Below are 24,342 nucleotides of genomic sequence, written 5' to 3' on the forward strand. Positions count from 1 at the left end.
ATGTCCTTGAGGGAAGGGAACCCCACTGATGAATAACGTCTTCACCATCATTCCCGTTATCCTGACGGGAGCCTCAGAGTGAAAGATTTTCAGGTTCTGAACCTGCACAGACTGGTGGGCAGGGAAGGGTCTGAGTGCTTTGCTCTCCGAGAGGGACGGGTGAACTCCTGACAGGAGCCCTCCGAAGTCCGCTCAAGCCGGGAATATAGTAGAGGGATCACTGGCCTGAGAAACAGGGCACCTAGGTTCTAGATCTTGCTTTGCTGTTTCGTATCCAAGGCACCTGGAACAGGTCACTTAATGTCCCCGTGGCTCTGTTCCTTGTTCTTCGATGTGCATCGTATGGGCACCGAGACTGTATTATGGGAGGGGATACCACGGGCTCAGGACGCAGGGGGAACTGAGCATACAGCACCCACCCTCGTTCTTGCGGGTGGGCAACGGGACACTGCCTCAGAGCCCCCTCCATGAACGTGGGGACTTCTGTTCTTGACAAGGGCTAAAGGTCCCATCCGGTATTGTTTCTCTCCCAGGCCAAGGCTCTGCCCGTCTATGTCGGCTTCTAAGAAAGATGTGCCTCAGGGGTTCCGGGCTGGCTCAGTTGGTAGATTGTGCGATCCACGATCTCAGGGCTGTAGATTCAAGCCACACGTTGGATGCAGAGATGACTTAAAAATAAAATCTTGAAGGGGTGTCTGGGAGCCTCAGTCGGTTAAGCGTCCGACTCTGGCTCAGGTCATGATCTCGCGGTTTGTGGGTTCGAGCCTCGCATCGAGCTCCAAGTTGACAGTGCGGAGTCTGCTTGGGTTCTCCTTCTCTCCCTCTCCCTGCCTTTCCCCTGCTCATGGTCTCTCTGTCTTTCTCAAAAGCAAGCAAGCAAGAGATTCAAAAAGCAGGCCGTGGAGGCAGGAGGGACCACGGCCCATGCAATCCCCACCTTCCTGTGAGAGAAAGAACAGCAGCTCCGGGACATGCGCTGTGCTCTTTGTTGCCGATACGCCTGTAACTTACCACAAGACCTCTATGGGTCCTGTGTGCCTCAGTTTACCAATGTGAGAAATGGGAAGGGTAGATCTCCGAGGTTCCCTGGGGCACAGACCCGGCCATCCCCACAGGGGCCACTAGGGGGCAGCACCTCCTTGGCCAACACGACCCGCCTACTCAGCCCTCCCAGCCATCTTCAGCAAAACCTTGGCTCTCCTTAGATTTCCACAAAATGGCACCAACACAGAAGGCCCTTTGGAAAATTCCGGCTCTGGTGAGAGGCACACCCACTGAGAACACCGTGGAACAGCGAACAGGCTGTTCCTAAGGGATATTTTATTACCACGGCTCGTGAGCCCCGTGAATTTCCAGGACTTCATGCTTCTGCTCCCAGGCAGGCCTGGTCTTGCCCTGGAGGGGGCGGCCGCCCACGGCTCTCTCTCTCTCTCACTGACAACGTGCAGCTGGCTTTGTGGCTGTTTTTGAGGAGCAGATTCTCTGTCACTGGGTTAGAATGTGCCTTTGGAGCCTCTGCGGCTCCCAGGAGAAAACTTAGGGAGAGCAAAATTAACCCCAGCAATTCAGTTGCGTTCACAACGACCATCTGAGGGAAATAACCTTAACCTGAAATTAGTATCGTCTGAAGCCTTTTCAGTTTTTTTCTCGGGTGTTTCGGTTTGTGTTAGTTTTTAAACTAAATTCAGCCAGGTTCCTATTCTGTGTTGTTTGTAATAGCGAACAGCTGGAATCATCAATTCACAGTAAGCAAGAACACAGTTAATAATATTTACAGTTTCCAGAAAAGTTGTAAAAAGGTCAGTTGATAGGGCGCCTAGGTGGCTCAGTCAGTTGAGCGTCCGACTTCGGCTCACGTCCTGATCTCACGGTTTGTGAGTTTGAGCCCCATGTCAGGGTCTGTGCTGACAGCTCGAAGCCTGGAGCCTGCTTCGGATTCTGTGTCTCCCTCTCTCTGCCCCTCCCCGGCTCGTGCTCTCTCTCTCTCTCAAAAACAAATGTTACACCTTTTTTTAAATAATAAAATCTTGAACATAAAATAAAAAATAAAAATAACTTGGAAAAATTCCTCTCTGTGTATGCCACCAACTCAATGTGCAATTATTCGATCATGTTACTGTCTTTTTACATCTTAACACAGTTTTAGGGATTTAAACACATCTTTAACATTTAATTTTGTTTTGTAATTAATGTAAAACCCAAGGTTCCAAAGTCAACACTACCGAACAGGATGCGCTCAGAAAAGCCCGACTTCCAGCCCCGTCCCCCACTCCTCTTCTGCCTCCCCTTTTCGGTAACCATTGTCATTCACTTTTGGTTCCTTTTCCCCGTGTTTTCAAGCACAGACAGACATGTGTAATCCTGTTTGTTTACGTGTTCATTTACAGGAAGCGTAAGCCTCTCTTCCCACAGGAAGCTAAACCCCTGGGCTGTATGGCTCACTGTCTCGTCTCCAGTTCATCGCAGACCCTCATTTCTGGGGGACAGGACGAATCCGATCACATCCGTCGCGCCGTTTCCTGGCTGGACAGGCTGCCGCAGCGACCCATCACTCACAGGAGAAAATCCAGAATGCTGTAGTGGCACAGAGGCCCCAGCGCACCCGACCTCCCGGCGACACCACTACCCTGTAGCTCCCCTTGAACCTGCTCCTCCGTCCACACCAAACTGTCCCATTAGCGTGAGCTCTCCCGCTGGGCCCTCCAGGTGAGGCCCTTCAACCCGGTGTGTACCAGCCCCTCTGGGGAGGAGGCCGTAACCCGTTGTCCCAGGAGAGCGTGACCGGTCAGTTAAATGTCCTGCTCACTGGACTCGAGCTCCCGGTGTGGAAACACCCCTCCCGCCCCATCTCTGTGTCCCAGCTCTCAGCCCCGCGCCTGGCACATGGCAGGTGCTTCACGAGCTTGTCGAAGTGAAAGGGAAGCCTTCTGTAGCTAAAGCAACTTGGATGCAGGAGACCTGGGTTTAGATCCCGGCTCTACTGTCTTCTATCTGGTTGCTCTTGGGCGAGTCCCCTGGCCGTCCTGCATCTCGGCTTCTGTCTCAGTAAACTGGGGGAATTGCGGCTTCACTGAGGGCGGTCCCGAGCGGCAAATGAAGTCAGGAAGTGCTGAGGCCGTGCTGAATGACAGCGTGCAAGGGCAAAGGTAGTAAGGAGAGCGGAGGAAGGAGTGGAGAAGAACGCGGGGGGCTGGGTGGGGGTTGGCGTTGAAGAGTGAGCCGGGAGAAAGGGGTCTCGCTGTAGAATACGCACGGATTCACTCAAACCACGGCTCACAGGACAGGCGATTATCCCACACGATAGTAACTGGAACTGGAAACGGCGTCTAGTGTGGCAACACCCGGCCACCACCGGACTTGAAAGGACCACATCTGCGGGGAGGGGTTCTCTCCTCCCCTCCCCTCTCCTCCCCCACTCTTTTGTTGTTGCTGCTGCTGATTTTGAGAGAGAAAGAGAGCACCATCAGGAGAGGGGCAGAGAGAGAGAGAGAGAGAGAGAGAGACAGAGAGAATCCCAAGCAGGCTCCGCACTGTCATCGCAGAGCCCAAGGCAAGGCTCGATCTCACGAATCGTGAGATCGTGACCTGAGCTGAAGTCAAGAGCCGGATGCTTAACCGACTGAGCCCCCCTGGCGCCCCCTCCCCGCCCGCTCTTTCTTTTGCTCACACATCACAGTCAGTGCTCCAGACCTCCCCGCTAGCAGTCCCCAAGGTAAGACTCTCTTTCCTTTTTCCTAATCCTGCTCCCGGAACCCCTCCTACCTTGATCTCTGTCCCTTCGCCCGTGTCCCTGCGGGGAGGGCACGGGAGGGGTACTCGACGTGGTACAAAGGGATAGAAAAGAGAACTTTTCGAATGACAAATTCTCAAAGTTATTTTATTACACCCAAGTCCCACACGGAAGTTTGGGCTGCTTCGTAATTTACACAGACAAACCTGCAGGCTTTGGTGGGAAGGTGGTTAGCGCCCCGATCCCTTCGTATTTCTATTCCAGTCAGTTCCCCTCGGTGTCGTCTGACTCACGTCACCTCACCTCCGCTCGGGGACAATGGTTTCCCCCATCTGACTCAGAAACCCGACAGGTGCCTCGGGCAGGGTGCGATCCGGACACGGAATTTCTCGGAGCCAGGCAGGGTCGTGGGCTCAGCGGAAGTCCGCCTCGTCCCGCACGCCGCACGCTTCGAGCTCCCTACTCTTGGTGGTGTTCCTTCGCTTTCTTCTTTTCAAGAAGACTCTTCAAGTTTTCGAGCTTATTGTCAAGCTTGGTTAGGTAAAGCTGGAACTCAGAACCTAGAATATATCCCATAAAGAGTTAACACAAAAAAGGTCAAACCTTTGGCGGTCCTCGTGAAAACAGCCCGTGGGACAGCCAGATGCCACTCCCCACACGTGCACTTAGGGAAGGACGTCTGGTTCCTTAGAATGCCCTCCATGTTCCCACCCCATTGGCTTCTGGCATCTACACTGTGTCTGAGTTTAGGCTTGTGAGCTGCCGGAATCTGAGGGGTGATATGTCGAAGGGGATTCCAACTCATGGACCTTGGTTTCTCATGTGATGCCCAGGAGCCCTTACCCTAAGGGGACAGAGGTGTTTTCTAGTAAATGAATTTCGAGACATCTCTATTGGCCATTATCTTGTTTTTGTAACTGACCTTCTTTGTCGGGCCATTGTTCATTGATGGGTTGATCATATTAACCCATCGGGGTGAGATCAGATACAACTAGGAGGTGTCAGGTGGGTGACACAACTGGGCTGACTGGAGACCACTGCTGGGCGTGACAGCGGTTCTCTTCTCTGAACAGCAGAGGGGGGCTGTTGTTCAAGTCTCTTGGTCGGGGGCAGGGGGAGAAGCCTTCTTACTATCTACTGGGAGCTGAAGTAATAATCCTGAATAGCCAGTCTCAGAAGGGTGGGCACAGCGGACACATAGGCAGACGGCAACGCGGAGCATCTCGGTCAGAGAGGCGAGGATGTAAGACGTCTGAGCTCCCTCCTGAGGGTACATTGGAAGGACACTCCCCGCTCGTGGAAAGAACATGTGAGACGTAGCATGTGGGCAACGATACAATCTGCGTGTGCCCGTTGCAAGAGTCACGTACCATTTTATTAGGGAAAATGGGAACACAGCAAAATTAGAACAAGGAGTTAGATGAGTGGGTCTATGCCCCCCTTGGCTAGGCTGCTGGTGTTCGGCCCTACTAAGGAGGATGCCACCCTTTGGAAAAAGGAATTGGTGCCGTTAATATCATATACAGTATAATATGGGGGAAAATATCATTATAACTGGTGTCGTTCTTCCTCTGTCAGTATCGTTGGAGGGGCAAAGCAGTGCAAGAGAAAACAATCAATGAACCAGTAAGGAAAGATGGAGCCAAAATCAAAAAGGGGCCTCTGTTGGTGGGAGCGGAGAGCGTGTAAGGAGATTTACAAGTTTTGAAAGATACATATAAGGCTGGGGTAATAGTGGGGCGCCTGGGTGGCCCAGTCAGTGAAGCGTCCGACTCTGGATTTCGGCTCAGGTCACGATCTCATGGTTCGTGGGTTCGGGCCCTGAGTCCGGCTCTGCGCTGAAGGTGTGGAGCCTGCTTGGGATTCTCTCTCTCCCCCTCTCTGCCCTTTCCCTGCTCATGCTCTGTCTCTCTCTCTCTCTCTCTCTCTTCTTCTAAATAAATAAATAAACTTAAAAATAAAGTTGGGGTAATACTGAGTAGGCAATGTTGATTGGAGACCAATTCTATTAGAAGGATATAAAGGTTTCAGTATTCATTAGGAGACATATATTACAAAGGCCAAGAATTCAGGGAATGGGAATAGTTCAGCACCATTTTACAGAGAAACAGACAAAATAGCGACGGGAAAACTGCGGAATATTTGCATTCTTGCAACCACAGTAGCGAGGTGAGCCAAGAAGCCTGACCCGGTGGGTTAGAGGGTCCCAGGTTGGCTGGACTGCTCATGCCTTCTTCCGGCACCCTGGTGTCTGGGGTGTGATCCCCGAGAAAATGTAGTAAACAATCCGTGCCCGAGTTAACCCCACCTTGGGGGAATGTGTGGGAGTTGGGGATGGGCTTGGGAACAGGCCAAGATAAAGGTATGAGGGAAATAATTTGAGTTGTGTTTAATAAGGTTACCTTGAGCCTACGCTCTTATGGGAGTGTCTGGATGTTGCTAAGCGTCTTACTCCTCCTACTGTGTCTGGCCATGCCCTTCATAGACTGGCCCATCGGAGCCTCCTGCCTTTTAGATGACGCTCCGTCCGCTACTATTGCCAGACGAGATGGGTCCACCCAGAGAAGGAAGACAACTGGACTGAAAAAATTGCAGACGATAAACAAAAGTTGATCTTACGCTCATTGGGGAGATTCATGAAGTTGGTTTCCACCACTCTGTTGTTCAGGGGCTGGGTCATGCGGTAGATATTGTGGAGGGTCTTGTTCCGGTGATCCAATATGGAATTCTCTAGCTTCCAACCCTGTAGGCCACATGAAGTGGATTATGGAGGGAAAGAGCTACCGGGTAGTTTAAAGGAGTATAATTAGCAATGGAACCAGAGCTTGGATTTATTTATATAACCCTCATAAAGTGGGTGTGAGAAGATCTCAAATCCTGCCACGTGGCAGGGAGAGCATTCATCCTTCCATCCATCCATCCATCCATCCATCCATTCTTCCAACAATCTCTTTTCATTGTTTTCGAGGACTATTTGGTCACCAGTCGAAAGGAGGGAAAGCAGTAAACAGATTTTTGTGGGTGGGCATCCTTGAAGAGGGTATCCCACCTTTTCCTGGATTGGGGAAATGAAAAGTCTAAGAAAAAGAAATATCTGTTCCCGAGGAGGGACATCACCCCAGAAGGAAACGCCAGCTCTGCCTCTGCAAAGCTTTAGTTAACCCAACAAATATTTACGACGCACCCACGCTATGCTGGGGAACAGAAGGTGGTGGATACGGCTCTTCTCCCCAAACGGTTGCATGTGTGTGAGCATGGAGACGAGCTAACGGTGAAGCTGTCCTTGCACAAAGCCATTTATGAAGTTGGACCGTTAGCCCGTGGAAACGGGGGTTTGTCTATCAAGGGCCTAGAACAGTACCCGGCAGGAGCAACGCTCAGTAAATATTTGCCTTCTCCATACGGCTCTTCTCCTCTGCCTGGGGTCCGGTCCCCGTCCTTTTGCCACCTCAACCGGGGCTCCTTGGTCTCTCTGGCCCCTCAACTTGTCCATCTCCGCCACAGCCCTAGTGAGATCGCCCACGGCGGGACAGGTGAGGACAGTAGCCCTGTGCACGGAGAGCACCGTAGGAGCCCAGGTGTTGGCGTTAGGTGAGATTTAGGGGAGCGCGCCTGTCAGCCAGGCAGTCAAAAGGGGAGACTTTGCTGGGGTGATGCGATGTGTTACCTGTGCCCTGGAGAACATGATGGGACTTGCCAGCACAAACCAGTAGACGTTCTCAGTACAGGGAGGAGTGGTGAGTGACCCTTTGTAGCTGTAATAGTGATGCACGTTCTCGGGGAGCATGTCCCGAATGTCAAGGTCACTCAGAACTGTGCTCTGTCCTAACGGAGGGGACAGAAGACAACGGAATGTTAGGGGGCCCTGGTGCCCCTGGGGTCGACGGCTCCGGCTCGGACCTGTCCGTGTCTGAATCCCCCGATTCAGCGGAACACAGAAACTGATCGTTGGAGACATTCCCCCAGTTTCACTTCCCGGAAGGGAAGAGCAAAGACTCTGGGGAGAGACCCACTCAGATGCCTCCTCCCGGATGAGTGGCACCAGTGGGCATTGACTCCTCAAAAGCTGCTCCCTCATCTGTGGAAAGGGAATGTTCAGTCGGATTGCTGTGAGGGTCAAGGGGGCCATCGAACTCTCATGTAGGCAAGTCCCGATGAGTGTGAACTGCCGTCACCACTGCTGAGCAGAGGATACGCTTTATGATAAAGGAAAGAAATTAATCACGACTGCTAGGGGTTTCTGAGTAAGAATTCTCAAGATCTCTTGGTTTGGGCTCGCTTAGAAATGGGTGGATAGAGGGGCGCCCGGGTGGCTCAGTCGGCCGAGCGTCCGACTTCGGCTCAGGTCATGATCTCACGGTTCGTGGGTTCGAGCCCCGCGTTGGGCGCCGGTGCTGAGCTCATCCTGCCACACAATCTGAGAACCAAGCTCAGCCACAGTTGGGGTGTGGCTTCAGTGGGGAGAGGGGCTTCAGCAGGGTGTCTGAAGACTCCCCAGCATCCATACCCCTCACAGCATCTAGAGAATCCCTCTTCCGTTCGTGTCAATGACACTGAGCCCCTGAGCTTAACATTGTCTTCACCTTCCATTTTGCATTTTTTTAATGGCAAAGAGTTTTGTTTTTATATATACATAAATAGGCTCATTAAACCAAGACCTCAGAGTCTAGCAGTGCACAACCCCGTGAATAAGCGAAAGAATTCTAAATTTTAGTCTTATTGGAAAGACTTCGAGATACAACCTTCTAAAGGGCTCTAGCACGTAGATTTGGTTTCATAACCGTAATATATTCAAGTTAGTCAAGAATTCCAGAACCATGGTGCAGCTGCTATGGAAAACAATACTTTAAAAATTAAACATATGGGCGCCTGGGTGGCTCAGTCAGTTAAGCATCCGACTCTTGGTTTCAGCTCAGGTCACGATCTCATGGTTTGTGAGCTCGAGCCCCACATCGGGCTCTGCACTGACAGTGCAGAACCTGCTCGGGATTCTCTCTTTCCCTCTCTCTCTGCCCCTCCCCACCCCTCTCTCTCAAAAACAATAAACCCTAAAAAAAAAGAAGAAGAAGAAGAAGGTGAGTGTCTGACTGTCACGTTAGTACATGTTCATCTTTGCAGCCACGAATAAAAATGGCAGCGGTCGGATGTCTGTGTGTCTGTCCAGCTGCATCCAGCCACTTGGCTACAGGCTCTGAGTAGGCGGGACTTGTCTGGAGCTTTGCCAGGTGAGCCCGTGGAGGGGTGGAGGGGCCAGGATGCGGGGCCTGTCAGCATCCTGGCCGTGGTGGGATCTCAGCCGGGCAAAGAGGGATCAAAGGCACGAGGGGTGACAGGAGGGCAAACGGGAGACCTGTGGATTGGGGTTCAGGAGGTCAGGACTGAAGTCAGGGAGCTGGAGTCTGGGAGACGTGGTCAAAGTCAGAAGCACAGAACCAAGGCACCACAGCTGACGTGGTCGCAGCTCGGGTCATAGGTTTTAGGGGTAGGTGGCCCTTCGGACAAGGATTCTGCCTTCTGGAGGCGGAGGAAAGGGAGACCAGTGCTGCGTGTCTGTGTGTCCAGGCCTGACAAGGAGGGACTTCACTCTTGAGGTGCCTCTCAGCCTGAAGCGAAGAAAGACCTGTCTCTAGTGCCCAGGGTCGTCACTACCAGCCGGGGCCAGAGGTGAGAGCCACTGAGAAGACATCCCTGGCGAGTGGCACCCTGGCCATCCAGAGCCTCCGAGGGCGGGAATCAACAGGCAGACCATATGAACAGAGGCTTCTCGGAGGTGTTCACAGCCTGAGCCAATGGCGGGAATTGCTGGGACGAGGGACCTTGCCCAGGGAGGGGCCGCTCCCCTGGCAAGACCCGCGCGCCACCCTCTCTGCCGGTATCACCCTGTCCCCACCTTGTGCCCTCACGGCCGCTGTTGACTTTCCTCACCTGGATACCTGATGTTGTTCAACTGAGAAATGAAGGTGCTGTAGTACGTGTTTTCACCGTAATCCTCGACCTGTGGGAGAAGCACAGAGTGGTCGATCTAAGGGAGAAGGGACCTCCATCTGGTACGGTCTCCGCCCACCCAGCCGTTCGGTGGCCCTGCGGGGTGGACAAGCCTCAAGGGCAAGGAGGAGGCAGCTCATCCATCTGCCCACTTGTGTTGGGACAGATAATCTGGCTGCTCTTTGCCACCAACTGCCTGGGCTCGCTAGTCTCTTCCAGGGACACAGGCTGAAGCATTTTGGCAACTTCCAGAGAAAGAGCTTCTCGGCGGTGACAGGTGAGGCCCTCGGGGAATGGGGTAACGATACCCCCAGTGACTCTGTTTGGGCAGGGTCAACCTCAGGAGGGTTCACTGTAGTGAACAGGGCTTGCTTGGTCCCATGTGCTTGCTTCTTCATCCTCAAGACTTGTGACTGAGCCGAGGACAGTCGTCTGTCCACGGGAAAGCTGCTCCGATTCTGCCCACTGCCAGGTCACTATTTTTTTTGTACGGCTGTTGACTTTTTAAAAGTCAGAAAAGTTGCTGGGGCACCTGGGCGGCTCAGTCAGTTAAGCATCCGACTCTTGATCGCGGCTCAGGTCATGATCTCACAGTTTGTGAGATCGAGCCCTGAGTCGGGCTCTGCGCTGAGAGCTCAGAGCCTGCTCGGGATTCTTTCTCTCTCCCTCTCTCTCTGCCCATGCCTCAAAATAATAAATAAATCAACTTTAAAAATCTATAAAAAGAAGTCAGAAAAATTGCTTCTGGCGAAAAAGGTGAATTTTCAATGGTTCTCTTCAGTCAGTGGTGTTGATCGATTCTTCTTCCCCTGTAATGTAGTCTTTTTCTCTCAAAGTATCTTAGTACCTGCACTCACTCTTCTTGTGATGATGTGAGATGATAAAATCCTACGTGACGAGGTGAAAGAGGTGAATGACATAGGCAGGGTGACATAGCAGGAGGCTACTGTTGACCCTACATCATGAACCCAACAATAAGTAGTATAATGATTGCTTTAAACAATCATTTTTTTTTTTAATTTTTAATTTTTTTTAAGTTTCTTTATTTTGAGAGAGACAGAGACAGCATGAGTTGCAGGGGGAGGGTAGAGAGAGAGGGGGGGAGAGAGGGAGAGAATTCCAAGCTGGCTCCGTACTGTCAGCACAGAGCCTGATGCAGGGCTTGAACCCACGAACCGTGAGATCACAACCTGAGCTGAAATCAAGAGCCAGATGTTTAACCGACTGAGCCACCAAAGTGCTCCTAAAAGAAATTTTTTAAAGACAAGACAAAAATACATGTATACAGTCTTTTATATTTGCCTACATATTTACCATTTCCAGCATTCTTCATTTCTTTTTGTGGATTTGAGTTACTGTCTGATGTCATTTTCTTTCAGCCAGAAGGATTTTCTGTAATACTCCTTCAGAATTATCTCAGTTTTCCTTTACCTGGGAATGTCTTTGTATCACTTCACTATTGAAGGATGTTTAGCTGGGTATACAATTCCTGGTTGACAGTCATTCCATGGCCTTCCAATGACTTGTTTCCTTTTTTTAAAAAAATGTTTAAGCTTGTTTATTTATTTTGAGAGAGACAGAGACAGCATGAGTAGGGGAGGGGCAGAGAGAAAGAGAGAATCCCTCCTCTGCACTGTCCACAGAGCCCAATACAGGGCTGGAACTCACGAAACCGTGAGAACATGACCTGAGCCGAAACCAAGAGTCAGACCCTTTACCAACTGAGCCACCCAGACACCCCCTTTTTTTTTTTAAAGTAGGCTTCATGCCCAGCATAGAACCCAATTCAGGGCTTGAACTCATGAACCTGAGGTCAAGACTCGCATGCTGTATGAACTCAGCCAGCCAGGCGTCACTTCTGCTCAGTTCTTAAATTTTATATTTAGCCTGGATTCCTTGGGGTCTCTAGGGACCACCTAGCATCGGCATAGCTTTGTGGTCAGTCCACGATTGTAGCAGAGGTTGTGCCCAAACCCCTCGGGCCCAGAAGATTTGCACCCTCTGCTGATGGATCTGTGTGCGATTTGAGAAGCACATTCAAAGTTCAGCCAGTCATCAGGTCAGACTCAGTCTTTACTTTCTCTCAGGCCATCTTGGGAAGCTTACACAGCCTTCTGTGGCTCTCTCATTTCCAGGATCTCCCATTAAATTTCTGATTAGTCTGTCACTTACCACTCACCCCAACTAGGACTACACCCTCAGACTGCCAGAGCTGCAAATTTCCCTCTGTTTTCTGTCTTTTCTATCAAGCTTGCTGCTTTTGCTGATAATGCCCTGGGGCATGGGTTTTCAACTCTACTCCAAGTCAAGTGAGTCCCTCACCCCCAGGCAGTGAAGCTGCTGGTTCTCCTGTCCAGCCTGCCCCAATAAAACTACCTTTCTGACCGGGGCACCTGGGTGGCTCAGTCGGTAAGCATCCGACTTCAGCTCAGGTCATGATCTCATGGTTCGTGGTTTGAGCCCCGCATCGGGCTCTGTGCTGACAGCTCAGAGCCTGGAGCCTGCTTCAGATTCTGTGTCTCCCTCTCTCTCTGCTCCTCCCCAACTCACACTCTGTCTCTCTCTCAAAACTAAGTAAACATTAAAAAAATTATATAAAAAAACCAAACCTACCTTTCTGACCAAGCTGGAGGGTGGGGATAGGAATGGCCCCAGTGTTCTTACTCAAAATTCTAGCCATTTTTCACAGAAAAAATGCCTCAATTTGTTGTTTTCCTTTGGTCCACTTCCAGAGCAGGGATATGGTTGTTTTTGACAATTTCATCCAACTTAATACTTGTTTGGGTGGAAATTGAATTCACTGACCACTTCTTGCCACCTAGCCACAAGTCCTGACCTCCAGACATTCTGAGAAAAGCAGAGGTATTGCCTTTATCTGGCAGGTTGCTGGTTTCCTCTTGCCATCAGACCAGTTTATGTCTAGTCAACTGTGCTGTGATCCTAGGTCTTTTAAGTCATTTGTCTGACTTATCCAAGGTCCCCAAGATTGGTGACACAAAAGGAACACTGACTGTAAGCAAGGGCTGGAAAAGGGTAGATGTTCATTGAATCAGTGCTTCCAAGAGTGATGAGCTTAGAAATAGATGAGGAGGGGCTGGAAGGAAGACCCTTTGTCTACATTTAATACTTTGGACACCAATCAATGACTTCACACGTGTAGTTTCAGCCTACCTTGATGAGGGCTGCCAGCACAGCTAAGCCATCCGGTGCGCTCTGGGCTATATCATAGCTCTTGTATTTAGAATTGTAGTGAACGATATGAACCTGTGAGAAAAAAAGGCTAAGTCAAGGGCAGTTTGTGTAGACTTCAAATGCCTCAGGTTTTTAGGGAGGAGCGAAAAGAAAGATGCTCCACCCAAGGCCTCAACCTGTCCCACATGAACAACTCTGACTTTCCCCCACCGGGGTATGAGATCTACCAAGACCAGAAAGTTCTCCAAGAATGGAAAGAGCATGAGTGGGATCTGGGGAGATCAATTCAAGGGCAACTCAAGGGCATTTCCCTGACCCCACCTCCCTCCAAGCAGACAAGCTGGTAACGTCCAAAGGGCTTGTGTGGGTTCTCTTGAGAGAGGGCATGAATCACCTTGCCCTGGAGGACACTGTAAACCTGTCATCATCCTCAGGACAAATCTACACAAGAGAGAGAGCCCTGAAAATCTAGAAATTCGGCTGAAACGTGGGCACCTGGGTGCTCAGTGGGTTGAGAGTCCAATTCTTGATTTCAGCTCAGATCATGATCCCAAGGTCATGGGACTGAGCCTTGTGTCCAGCTCCATGATGAGTATGGAGCCTACTTGGGATTCTCCCTCCCTCCCTCTCTCTCTCTCTTCCTCTGCCCCTCTCCCCAGCTTATGCAATCAATCAATCAATCAATCAATCAATAAAATTTAAAGATCACATCCCACAAAAAAAAACATTAAAAAAAAAAAAGGAAGAAAAAAATTGGGCTAAAACCAAAGAAGGCTGGCCCCATCCTGTGGGCTGTAAACCTCTACCCTGCTGTAGGTTCCGTGAGCCGGGGACCCTGCCTGAACCGCTGACACAGAACAGCATCAGTGAATAGTTACAAATGAAAGAAAAATAAAGTCAACCTTATAGTGACTTGACTGTCACCAGGACACAGTCTTTTTGGCTAAGGAAAGCGACGGTGGGGTTTGAGGGAAAGAGGGCCCGGCCCGGGTCCTCACAGTACCTCGGCCACATATCTGATCCCATCGATGGTGTGCTCGGAGCCGCTGATCTCTGAGGACTCGCCACCCCAGTGAAAGTGCATCTGCTTGGCTATGTACTCGGTGCCATCGGCGGCCGTCATGCGCATGGTGGGGGGCAGGCTGATCTGCACTAGGGGAGAAAGTGAAGGCCGCAAGTGGTGGAGAGGGGGATGCACCAGTCAGGGAGCTCCCCTGGCCACCTGCCTACTCATGGGGCAAGCCAGTACTCTGGTGGCTTAGAACGCCGTGAGCGGGGTCACCCACGGGGAGGAGGCAGCTGGCACACAGGGCAGGATGGGAGATCGGGAAGGCACACACCTTCTTACCCAGAGCCAGAGGTCAGGGGCAGGGCCAGCTTGTCAACCCGGGGAAGGGGGGAGGCCCTGAATAAACGTGGCCAGTGGGCACAGAAACCAGAATTCCACTCTCCACTTCTAGACCATCTTGGAATTTCCCCACAGTGTAGGTATAGGAAGGGGGGGCCTCTTGAGACTAGTTTCATGCCTTTTACTACCCAGAATGCTATTGTGAGGCTGGGCTGAGGTGCTTAAAATCCTCATCCTGGGGGCACCTGGGTGGCCCAGTCAGTTGAGCATCTGATTCTTGGTTTCGGCTCAGGTCATGGTCTCACAGTTCATGAGTTCAAGTCCCACATGGGTCTCTGTGCTGACAGATGGCACGGAGCCTGCTTGGGATTCTCTTTCCCTCTCGCTCTGCCCCTCTCCCGCTCATGTTCTCTCTGTCTCTCTCAAAATAAATACACTTTAAAAAGAAAAGAAAATCTGGGGCACCTGGGTGGCTCAGTGGGTTGGGCCTCCGACTTTGGCTCAGGTCATGGTCTCAAGGTTTGTGAGTTCGAGCCCCGCGTCGGGCTCTGTGCTGACAGCTGGAAGCCTGGAGCCTGCTTCGGATTCTGTCTCCCTCTCTCTCTGCCCCTTCCCCACTCCTGCTCTGTCTCTCTCTTTCTCAAAAAAAAAATTTTTTTTAAAAAGAGGAAAGATTAGGTGTTTGATGTCTGTCAAATGTCCCCTTCTTTCCTTCCAAATTGCCGAAAGCAGCAGGGAGCTGTGATTAAGTTCACATGCTGTAAAGCTGGAATCTGGCCCCAAAGATTTTCACATGCCCTTGGGCAGAGCAGGTACTTTGTATTTAGTGCTTAAAATGTGGCCTGCCTCCAAATCAATGCTCGCGTGAAAAGAAAAAAAACAGAAGAGCCTTTAAAAGAAGATGTACAGGGGCGCCTGGGTGGCTCAGACGGTTAAGTGTCTGACTTCGGCTCAGGTCATGATCTCATGGTTCGTGAGTTCGAGCTCCATGCTGACGGAGTGAAGCCTGCTTAGGATTCTCCCTCTCTCTCCCTCTCTCTCTGCCCCTCCCCCACTCGTGCTCAAGCTCTCTCTCTCTCTCTCAAAATAAAGAAACTCTTAAAAAATATTTTCAAAATAAATAAATAAGACAAAAGAAGACGTACAAATTCATCTGCCGAGAGATTGGAAAGCAGACGACCAGGCCAGAGCTTTCCAACTGGCCGTTAGCCCCATGTGAGCAATACCAAAGCTCCCAACACATATGTTTCCCCAAAACACGATTCCCTGCAGAGTGTTTTGCTCCTCAGGTTTTATCAACAGGATCACACAGGCTGGATCAGAAAATGGCAGCAACTCAGAGCATGTCCCTGCACCTTTGAAAAGGTGAGACCAAATACCTGTGTCCCCAAAAATCAACTCGCTGAACTTTCCAGATTCTGAAAATCGATGTAACTTTTAGCAAAAGTTGTTCTTCTTTACTGGAAACTAATTCAACCAGGTTCTTATCGGGCCAGGAAAGCCATGTGATCTGAGCATTTTCTGTGCTCAAGAAAGGACAGCCAAGGGTCAAGGCCACGAAGGTCAAAGAAACACTGAGGAACCGACCCCAGTTGGAGGAGACTAAGGACACATGACGGCCACGTAGAATGTGAGATCCTGGATTAGGTCTTGGGCCAGAAAGAGGACATCGATGAGAATGGGATGAAATTCACATGGGTCCATCTAAGTAGTTAATCATGTCGTTTCAAGGTAGTAAGTTTCTAGGATGTTAATATCAAGGGAAGTGGGGGGACACCTGTGTGGCCCAGCCAGTTAAGTAGCTGACTCTTGATCTAGGCTCAGGGCATGATCTCATGGTTTGTGGGTTCGAGCCCCAACTTGGGCTCTGAGCTGACGGCGTGGAGCCTGCTTGGGATTCTCTCTCTCCCTCTCTCCCTCTCTGCCCCTCCCCTGCTCACATGTGTTCCCTCTCTCTCACTAAATAAACAAACATTTTTTTAAATATTAGGAGAAGTGGGAGAAGGGGATATGGGAACTCTGTACTATTTCTGCAATGTTTCTAGTCTCAAACTATTTCAAAATGAAAGGGGTTTTTGTTTTTGTTTTCCAACGACGAAACCAGCCCTGCTCCCCGCAGCCTTAGGAAGTCAGAACCTACTGAGAACCGTGCGGCACTCGTGGGCGCCGACTTGGGGATTTGTCCTTTCGCACGGAAGTCTTTTCCCCTCAGGAGCATCTGATCTACGTCAGGCTCTGTGCCATGTACTGAGCTAGAAGGAAGAATGAGAGATCATCCTCCCCTGAAGGAGCCTACCAAACAGAGTGACTGGTAGTACCTATGAAGAGAACAGTGTTGCTTTTCCCACTGAACACTAGAGGCCCAGTGCCTCAGGCCTGTAAGCTTTTCTTGAGCCTAGGAATATATATTTGGGGGGCTAAAAAATAGAGATAAAGATAAGTAGATATATATATTAATCAGTGAGTACTGGTCCTCCAACTGTAGCTAGTTCACAACTAAAGAAAGTGAGAATGAGCTTTAGAAACTTTTGTAGCAGTTTAAGGTTGTTTCCATAGCCAAGCGTGTTTTCAATTTATTTTTACTGGCATATAATTTTATGACTGTTGACTCTAATAATAAAAGATGAGGTACATAAGAATGTAAATATAGGGGCGCCTGGCTGGCTCAGTTGGAAGAGTGTGCGACTCTTGATCTCAGGGTCATGAGCTCGAATCCTGTGTTGGGTGTAGAGATTACTTGAATAAATAAATGAACTTTTAAAAAATGTAAATATAGAGTAGAATTTGAAATTAAAAGCACAATAGCAATTATGTTAGCACTCCCCAACATTAAATTACATATAAATCTAGCAAAGTGTGTACGAGATCTCTATATGAAATCTACAAAAATTCTGATGAAAGAAATCAAAGAATAAATAAAGGGAGAGATAGTCTATGTTCCTGCGTAGAAACATTTGACGCTGTCAAGGTGTCAGCTCTTCTCAACGTGATCTATGGATTCGATGCAGTCAAATTTCCAGCAAGTTATTTTGTGGCTCTCAACAAACTGATTCTAAAGTTTGCATGGAAAGGCAGGAGACCCAGAATAGCCAACTCAATGTCGAAGAAGACCAATGCTGGAGGACCAATAATCAATACAAGGTAGTATTAGCAAAAGAATAGACAAATAGATCAATGGAATAGAATAGAGAGGCCCGCAATAGACCCGCATAAATATACTCAACTGATCTCTAGCAAAGGAACAAAGACAATAGAGTGGAGTCTCTTCGTTAAATGGTGCCGGAAGTACTGGACATCCACGGGCAAAGAAATGAATTTACACACAGGCCTTCCACCCATCACCAAAGTTAACTCAAAATGGGCCATAGATCTACATGTAAAATGCAAAACTATAAAATTCCTAGACGATAACACAGGAGAAAACCTAGATGACCATGGGGGTGGTGATGCCTTTTTCGAGGCGACACCAAAGACAGGATCCATGAGATAAATAATCGACAAGCTGGACTCCATTAAAATCCAAAACTTCTATTCTGTGAATGAGATCGAGCCCCGTGTTGCTGGGTATGGAACCTGCTTAAGATTCTCTCTCTAAAACAATAAAATAAAATAAAATAAAATAAAATAAAATAAAATAAAATAAAATAAAGTAAAATAAAATAAAATAAAATAATTAAATTAAATTAAAAACAAAAAACCTGATAAAAAATGGGCCAGAGACCTTAATAGACACGTCACCAAACATATACAGATGGCAACTAAGTCCTGTGAAGAGAAACTCCACCTTGTACGTCATCAAGGAAACACAAATGAACAACAATGGGGTACCTCTGTACGCCTGTTAGAACCGCCATAAGCCAGAACACCGACACCACCAAATGCTGGTAGGATGTGGAGAAGGAAGTCATTGCTCACTCACTCAATGCAACATGGTGCAGCCACTTGGGAAGACTGCTTGGCAGTTTCTTGCAAAGCTAAACCCATTCTTACCATACAGTCCAGTACTCATGCTCCTTGGTATTTCCCCAATGGAGTTAAAACTTATGTCCATGCATCTGCACATAGATGTTTATAGCAGCTTTACTCATAATAATTGCTGAAACTTGAAAGACGCCAAGATGTCCATCCAGACAATGGGACATTACTCAATGGTAAAAAAAAAAAACAAACAATGAGCTATCGATCCAGTCATGAAAAGACCCGGAGGAACCGCATTGCTAAGTGAAAGAAGCCAATCTGAAAAGGCTACACACTGTAGGATTCCAACCACATGACATTCTAGAAAAATCAAAACTGTGGAGACAGCAAAAGGATCAGGGGTTGTCAAGGGCGGCAGCGGGGGGAGAGAGGAACAGGCAGAGCACAGAGGGTAATTAGGGCCATGAAAACACTACATCATACTATCATAAGGAATACATGTCATCCTACATTTGTTCAACCCCATAGGATGTATAACACCAAGAGTGACCCCTAAGGTAGGTTATGGACTGCTGGTGATTGTGATGTGTCAAGGTCAGTTTATCCTTGGGGAAAAAAATGCACCATTCTGGTGAGTGATATTGGTCATGGGGGAGACAATTATGTAGGGGCAGGGGATACATGAGAAATCCCTGTACTTTCCACTTAATTTTGCTATGAACTTAAAACTGCCCTAAAATAGGGGCGCCTGGGTGGCGCAGTCGGTTAAGCGTCCGACTTCAGCCAGGTCACGATCTCGCGGTCCGTGAGTTCGAGCCCCGCGTCAGGCTCTGGGCTGATGGCTCGGAGCCTGGAGCCTGTTTCCGATTCTGTGTCTCCCTCTCTCTCTCTGCCCCTCCCCCGTTCATGCTCTGTCTCTCTCTGTCCCAAAAATAAATAAAAAACGTTGAAAAAAAAAAAATTAAAAAAAAAAAAAAAAAAAAAAAAAAACTGCCCTAAAATAAATGAAGTCTATAAAAAATATGTATATATAAATATATTTTTATTTATGTCATTATTATTTATCATTATTATATCATCATCATTATTATAATTATTTATCATTATTATCATTATATTTTTATTATTATTTATAGCAATTATTATTTGTATTATTTGTAGTATAAATATAATCTAGATATAATAATTTACTTACAAATATAATTCTATATAAATATAGAAGATAAACCTCAGATCAGGACATTTATATTATAATATAAATAATTTATATTTTATAAATTATATAAATATTATTTATATTATATATAACATGTTATACATAATACATATATCATACATACAATATATATATTTATTTATATTAAGATATTATATTTTATATCTTAGGTCCAAGATATAAAAAGAACCCTACAAAATCAAAATTAATAAATTTTCTTATAATGTTTATTTATTTTTGAGAGACAGAAAGAGACAGAGCATGAGCAGGGGGTGGGGGGAGCAGAGAGAGAGGGAGACACAGAATTTGAAGCAGGCTCTAGGCTGTAGCCTCTGTGCTGTCAGCACAGAGACCGATACTGGGCTCGAACCCACGAACCGTGAGATCACGACCTGAGCCACAGCCGGACGCTTTAACCGACTGAGGCGCCCCAAATTAATAACTGTTTAAGTATATCATACCACCTTTACTGTTAAACTTATTCATCAAATGTTATTAAATTTGAAAATTTGTCGATTAGGGGTTTTTTTCCTTCCGTAGAATTCTTGAAGCTTGGAGCTTGCTGAAAATGTATAAGCAATTGTAAAGAGTTCTGAAAATCTTTCAAAATACGTTAAAAAAAATCTAAGTGATGTGAGCTGTGAGTGCGCTCCCATACCTTTGATATGATGTCGGGTAGCTTGGGGACCCTACAGGCCTCCAGCTTCCAGAAAGCCCGGCGCAGTCCATCGGAGGAAGGCCCAGGGCCCTCTCCAAACCGGGAGGAGGAAGCCACCAGTCACCGCAAGGCCCTGGGAAGCTGGGGTCTTCTAACACCTCCCCTCTCCCGGATCCCCAGCACAGAGCCCTGCACAGCAGGCATGTAGCAGGAACAGCCCAGGTACCAGCGGGGGCGCTCGATCCCGCGATACCCCTGGCTGGCTATCCTGGTGCGTCAACCAAGCTTCTCCCCTGCCTTCAGCTGCCACCTGTGTCCCCTCTTCATCGAGGGCAAAGAGAGCAGCCGAAGCTCCTGGTGGCCAACCTGCTGGAAGCTTCAGAGCTAACTCTGGAAGCAGGAGCTTGTCATTAATGATAAAATGAGGCTTTCGTGAATTATTTGTGGAGTTCAGTGATCCAGGCCACGTGTACCCGAGGCCTTTCACAGACCTGTGTTCTCCTGTGTTCACCAGTCTCATCAAGGGCAGCTGGTTTATCTTCTCAATTGTGCAAACAGGAGATATAAGTCCTGTGACCCACGCACCTAAGCGGGTGGGCAGTAAATTGGCCCAGCCCGGAGGGGGGGGTGGAGAAGGTGGAGGGGAGGTGTCCGAGGAGGATGTGGGGAGGGGCCAGGCTTCCAGGGTCTGGGTCTGGCTCAGCCACCAGAGACTGCATAACCTTAAGTCCTTCGGCCTCCCAAGGCCTCTGGCCTCCACCCCAAACGATGCCCTCTGTGGGGGGTGGGAGGCTCAGAGGAGATGGGCCCCCTTGGAAAATCAAAACAGGGTGTTCAGTAAACAGAAAGCAATGGGTTTTACAGCTGTCCAGTCCAGGCTTCTGAAGTGGGGGTCCCCAAGACTCAGGCCAGACTTTTCCTGTCTGACCTCCACCCCCTTCCTGGAAGGGAATAGAATACAAAACCTTCTTCTTTTTATTAAACAAATCTTTTTTAATGTTTATTCACTTTTGAGAGACAGAAAGAGACAGAGTGTGAGCAGGGGTGGGACAGAAAGAGAGGGAGACACAGAATCCGAAGCAGGCTCGAGGCTCCGAGCTGTCAGCACAGGGCCCGACATGGGGCTTGAACCCATGAACTGTGAGATCACGAGCTGAGCCAAAGTCAGACGCTTAACCGACTGAGCCACCCTGGTGCCCCAAGCTTCTTCCTTTTTAAACCTCTGAGAAATACTGACTGGCCCAATTGTCAGACATTTTGGGCCCATCAGACTCAATACAGGAAATATGGAAAATCAGACCAGCGCACAGATCAAGAGAACACACAGGCGGGTCAGTGGCCTCAGCAGCACTGTCTCCATTGGCTGGAGTTCTCGCTGGCTGGGCCAGAGTGAGCTTGGGGAGAGGCTAATGCAGAAGGAAGGAGCCAGCCAGGAGCTGAGGCAAAAGACAGAGGCCCTGCTGTGCAGCTTGGGGACAGCCCCCGCCCCCCACCCCCCCGGCCCCACCGTGGCCCCAGCTCCCAGCCTGTGCTACATCTCCGCGTGGGCCACCCTATCATCTGGCACCTGCTCCCTCTGCCCAGTGCCCGTGGACCACACCCAGCCACCTGCCCCTTACCTGTGTGGCCGTTGTTGGTCATGGGGAACTGGCCCCCCTGGGATTTGTAGCCTGTCAGGTTCAGAGCCTTCAGGGAGGGGTTGTACTGAACGTTTCTCCTCTGCAGGTCGATGGGTGACTGTCTCCTCCCCCCGCAGCTGGGGTACTCCTTCGACCACTGTGTTTGGTCCAGTGCCCCCTCTGCGACAGGAGAGAGCCAAAGGGGTCACAGCTCTTTGAGGGGCTCAGTTCACAGCAGGGTCCGCCCATCAAGAGGCCAGGATCAAGGCCAGAGGTCTGCCTTCTAGAAAGCAGAGCCTGGCCTCCAGATGGAGGGAAGAGGGGCATCGTCAAAGTCGTCTCTGGGGGGCCTGCTGTCTGGGGGGCTTTGAACTCCTCCCCTGTTTCAGTCATTGGCCCCGAGAAGAGAGTCAGGGCTTAGAAAAACAATGAAAGTCTTTATTATATAGCTTTAGTTCCCCCCTGGAATGGGAATACGCTAATAAATGCTCTGGAAGTCTCCCTGGGCTTGGCATTGCTGTGTTACTTTAGGGGTCCTTTCTCCATTTGCTCCCAATGGCACAGTTTTCCTTCCCCTCCCCCAACAATAGTGCAGTTCCCTCCCCCCCCCCCCCCCGCAGGACCGCCCACCTGTTTACCCGCTCCAACCCCTGTCATTGGGTCCCAGGATGGTAAAGACCTCTATGGATTCAGGGCAGGAAGGGAAAGAAAGCATCAGGTTCAAAGATGACCGAAGTGATGAGGTGAAAAAAAAAAAAAAAAATCAAAGTAAGGAAATGTATCTTTTTTGAGGTGGGTAATATAATTCTAGGGGAGAGAAGGAAGAAAGCTAGTCATTGCCAGGGGACGGGGGTCCCCGTGTGTCCTGTTCATACCCGCCCACTTGCAGTTGGGAATCCAAGCTCTCTCCCCACCTTACCCGGTGGCTGCAGGGGGCGGGGGCGTGGCTTGTTTTAAGGAAGCCGTTTGCATCAGGGGCCGCTCCCAGCCTCTTGGTTTTGCAATATACAGGAAAGTCAAGTTTTTATTTCTCTGCTCTTTATTTAATACTATAAACCAACATTTAAGCAATTCTTTCCTAGAGGCAGGATGCCAAGATCATGGCCAGAGGTCCCCAGCACAGCCCCCCTCCCCCACCACATGAATCAAAAGGCTTTGGGGCCCTTGTCCCTAGCAGTGTTGTGGCTTTCTGAGTATTCCCAAAAGGCATTTGAAGTAGCCATCCCAAGCGCTCCTGGGCCCCTGATGGCTTTCCAGAAGGCCCCCAGTCTCAGAGGCTGGGCTGAGACTGGGAAGGACAAGACCTGCCTGTTGGAATTCTCCCCCTTGCTTGTCCTTCTGAACCACCCCGAGTACCAAGGAGCCCGGGGACTTCTCTGCCCCAGAGCGGGGCGGTTGGTCAGAGGGGGTCGCTCTGCCCTCTGAAGCTGGACTTTCTGAGCCTCCCATGACGTCTCTAATTCTGTTCCCCTTGACCTAACAGACATACATCCACCCCGAATGTATGCTTTCCCTGTGCCTGAAGCTGGGGGCACCGTGTGCAGAGTAGGTCTGCCAGCGACCCTGAAGGCCGTCCAGAGCCCCATCCCTCGGTGCAGTGCAGAAAAGGGGGGGCACGGGCAGGAGCTCTCCTCAGTGCCCCGTGGGAGGAACGTTTCGTGTCCAGATGTGCAGATTTGGGTCTCAGCAGGCCCACGGCAACTGGGAGGCGGCAGCCTGGGGACTGTGCAAAGTGGAGATGTTTTGGGTGAACCTCCTACCACGAGCTCCCCACGAAGAAAGCTCTCGCAAACCCTCACACCCTCTGTGAGGCCGCAGGGAGCCCTCACAACTTCATTTTCCACATGCAGAGACGGAGAGAGCAAAGGGCTTTGCAGTCAGAGGGCTCTCCAACCAGCGCTGTGGCCGGAAAAGGTTCTAAAGCAAAGCACCTGCAGACGATGTGGGGGTCCGGGAAGGGAAAGCGAATTCCTCTTGTCCTAATCGGGGGTTCTGGGTTCAGGGTGCTCTCCGTAGCCTTGAAGGGCAACCCCAGCAGGGGTGAGGGTAGCGAGGAAGTGCACAGCCCCCGAGGCGCAGGCTTACCTGAGTAGGTCCACTGGGAGCCATGCTGGGCCCGGGCCCCCAGGAAGAGCAGAGCCAGCAGGGGTAGGAAGGCCGCCATGGAGCCGCAGGTCTGGAATCAGGCTGATGCAGGGGACGCTCTTCTTTTAAACACTCAGAAACTGTCAATAACAATTTACCGAGTCTGGTTGATTGACCTACCTCTGCTGCACCCACTAAAACAATAACGCCTTCCCACAATGGCCCTTGTGACTTGGTTGACTGGGCCAGGTGGTGTGGCCTGACCTTGCCCGATCCCCGCTGGCGTCATCACCACGAGCGGTTAGCCCACGGCTTTGGTTGTTCAATGCCCTAACTTATGACAACTCACTTGAAGGGCCACACAGTGCGCCCTTTGTGGATGAGCCACCACAGGAGAGGGAAAAGGCCCAAGGCAGAGGGAAGCAGGATGGGGAGGATTTCCCGGGACAATGGCACTTCCTGTGCCCTTGCTCCTGGCACGCGGGGCTCTGGGAACGGGTGAGGGCCATCCCCAGGGCCGGGAAAGCCCGGCCGGGTTCCGCTTGGTATTTCCTACCCTTCCTCGGCGGTCCACACAGGCTGCCGCCGCTG

At 49.9% G+C, this 24,342-nt stretch overlaps 1 protein-coding gene across 1 annotated transcript; it reads right to left on the reverse strand.

The window, feature by feature from the left end:
* Positions 1-3,863: 3,863 nt before the first annotated feature.
* On the reverse strand, positions 3,864-23,889 carry CA6 (carbonic anhydrase 6). The gene is made up of 8 exons (XM_058719212.1): positions 23,752-23,889; positions 21,667-21,846; positions 13,911-14,059; positions 12,887-12,979; positions 9,656-9,725; positions 7,398-7,555; positions 6,350-6,473; positions 3,864-4,290 (listed from the first exon to the last, which is right to left on the reverse strand). The coding sequence occupies exons 1-8, from the start codon at positions 23,828-23,830 to the stop codon at positions 4,190-4,192; spliced, it is 954 nt and encodes a 317-aa protein (XP_058575195.1). The 5' UTR covers positions 23,831-23,889; the 3' UTR covers positions 3,864-4,189.
* Positions 23,890-24,342: the final 453 nt, after the last annotated feature.

Source organism: Neofelis nebulosa, chromosome 2 (assembly GCF_028018385.1).
Source record: "Neofelis nebulosa isolate mNeoNeb1 chromosome 2, mNeoNeb1.pri, whole genome shotgun sequence".
NCBI classification, from domain to species: Eukaryota; Metazoa; Chordata; class Mammalia; order Carnivora; family Felidae; genus Neofelis; species Neofelis nebulosa.

Bases quoted from the DNA above. Each gene is read 5' to 3' on its own strand.
- CA6 (XM_058719212.1), bottom strand. From the start codon at position 23,830: ATGGCGGCCTTCCTACCCCTGCTGGCTCTGCTCTTCCTGGGGGCCCGG. The intron at 7,556-9,655 runs GTGAGGAAAGTC...CCCCTCCGTTAG, and splicing joins GAACAACATCAGGTATCCAG to GACAGAGCACAGTTCTGAGT. The intron at 6,474-7,397 runs GTAACACATCGC...TGTGGCCTACAG, and splicing joins TCATGTTCTCCAGGGCACAG to GGTTGGAAGCTAGAGAATTC.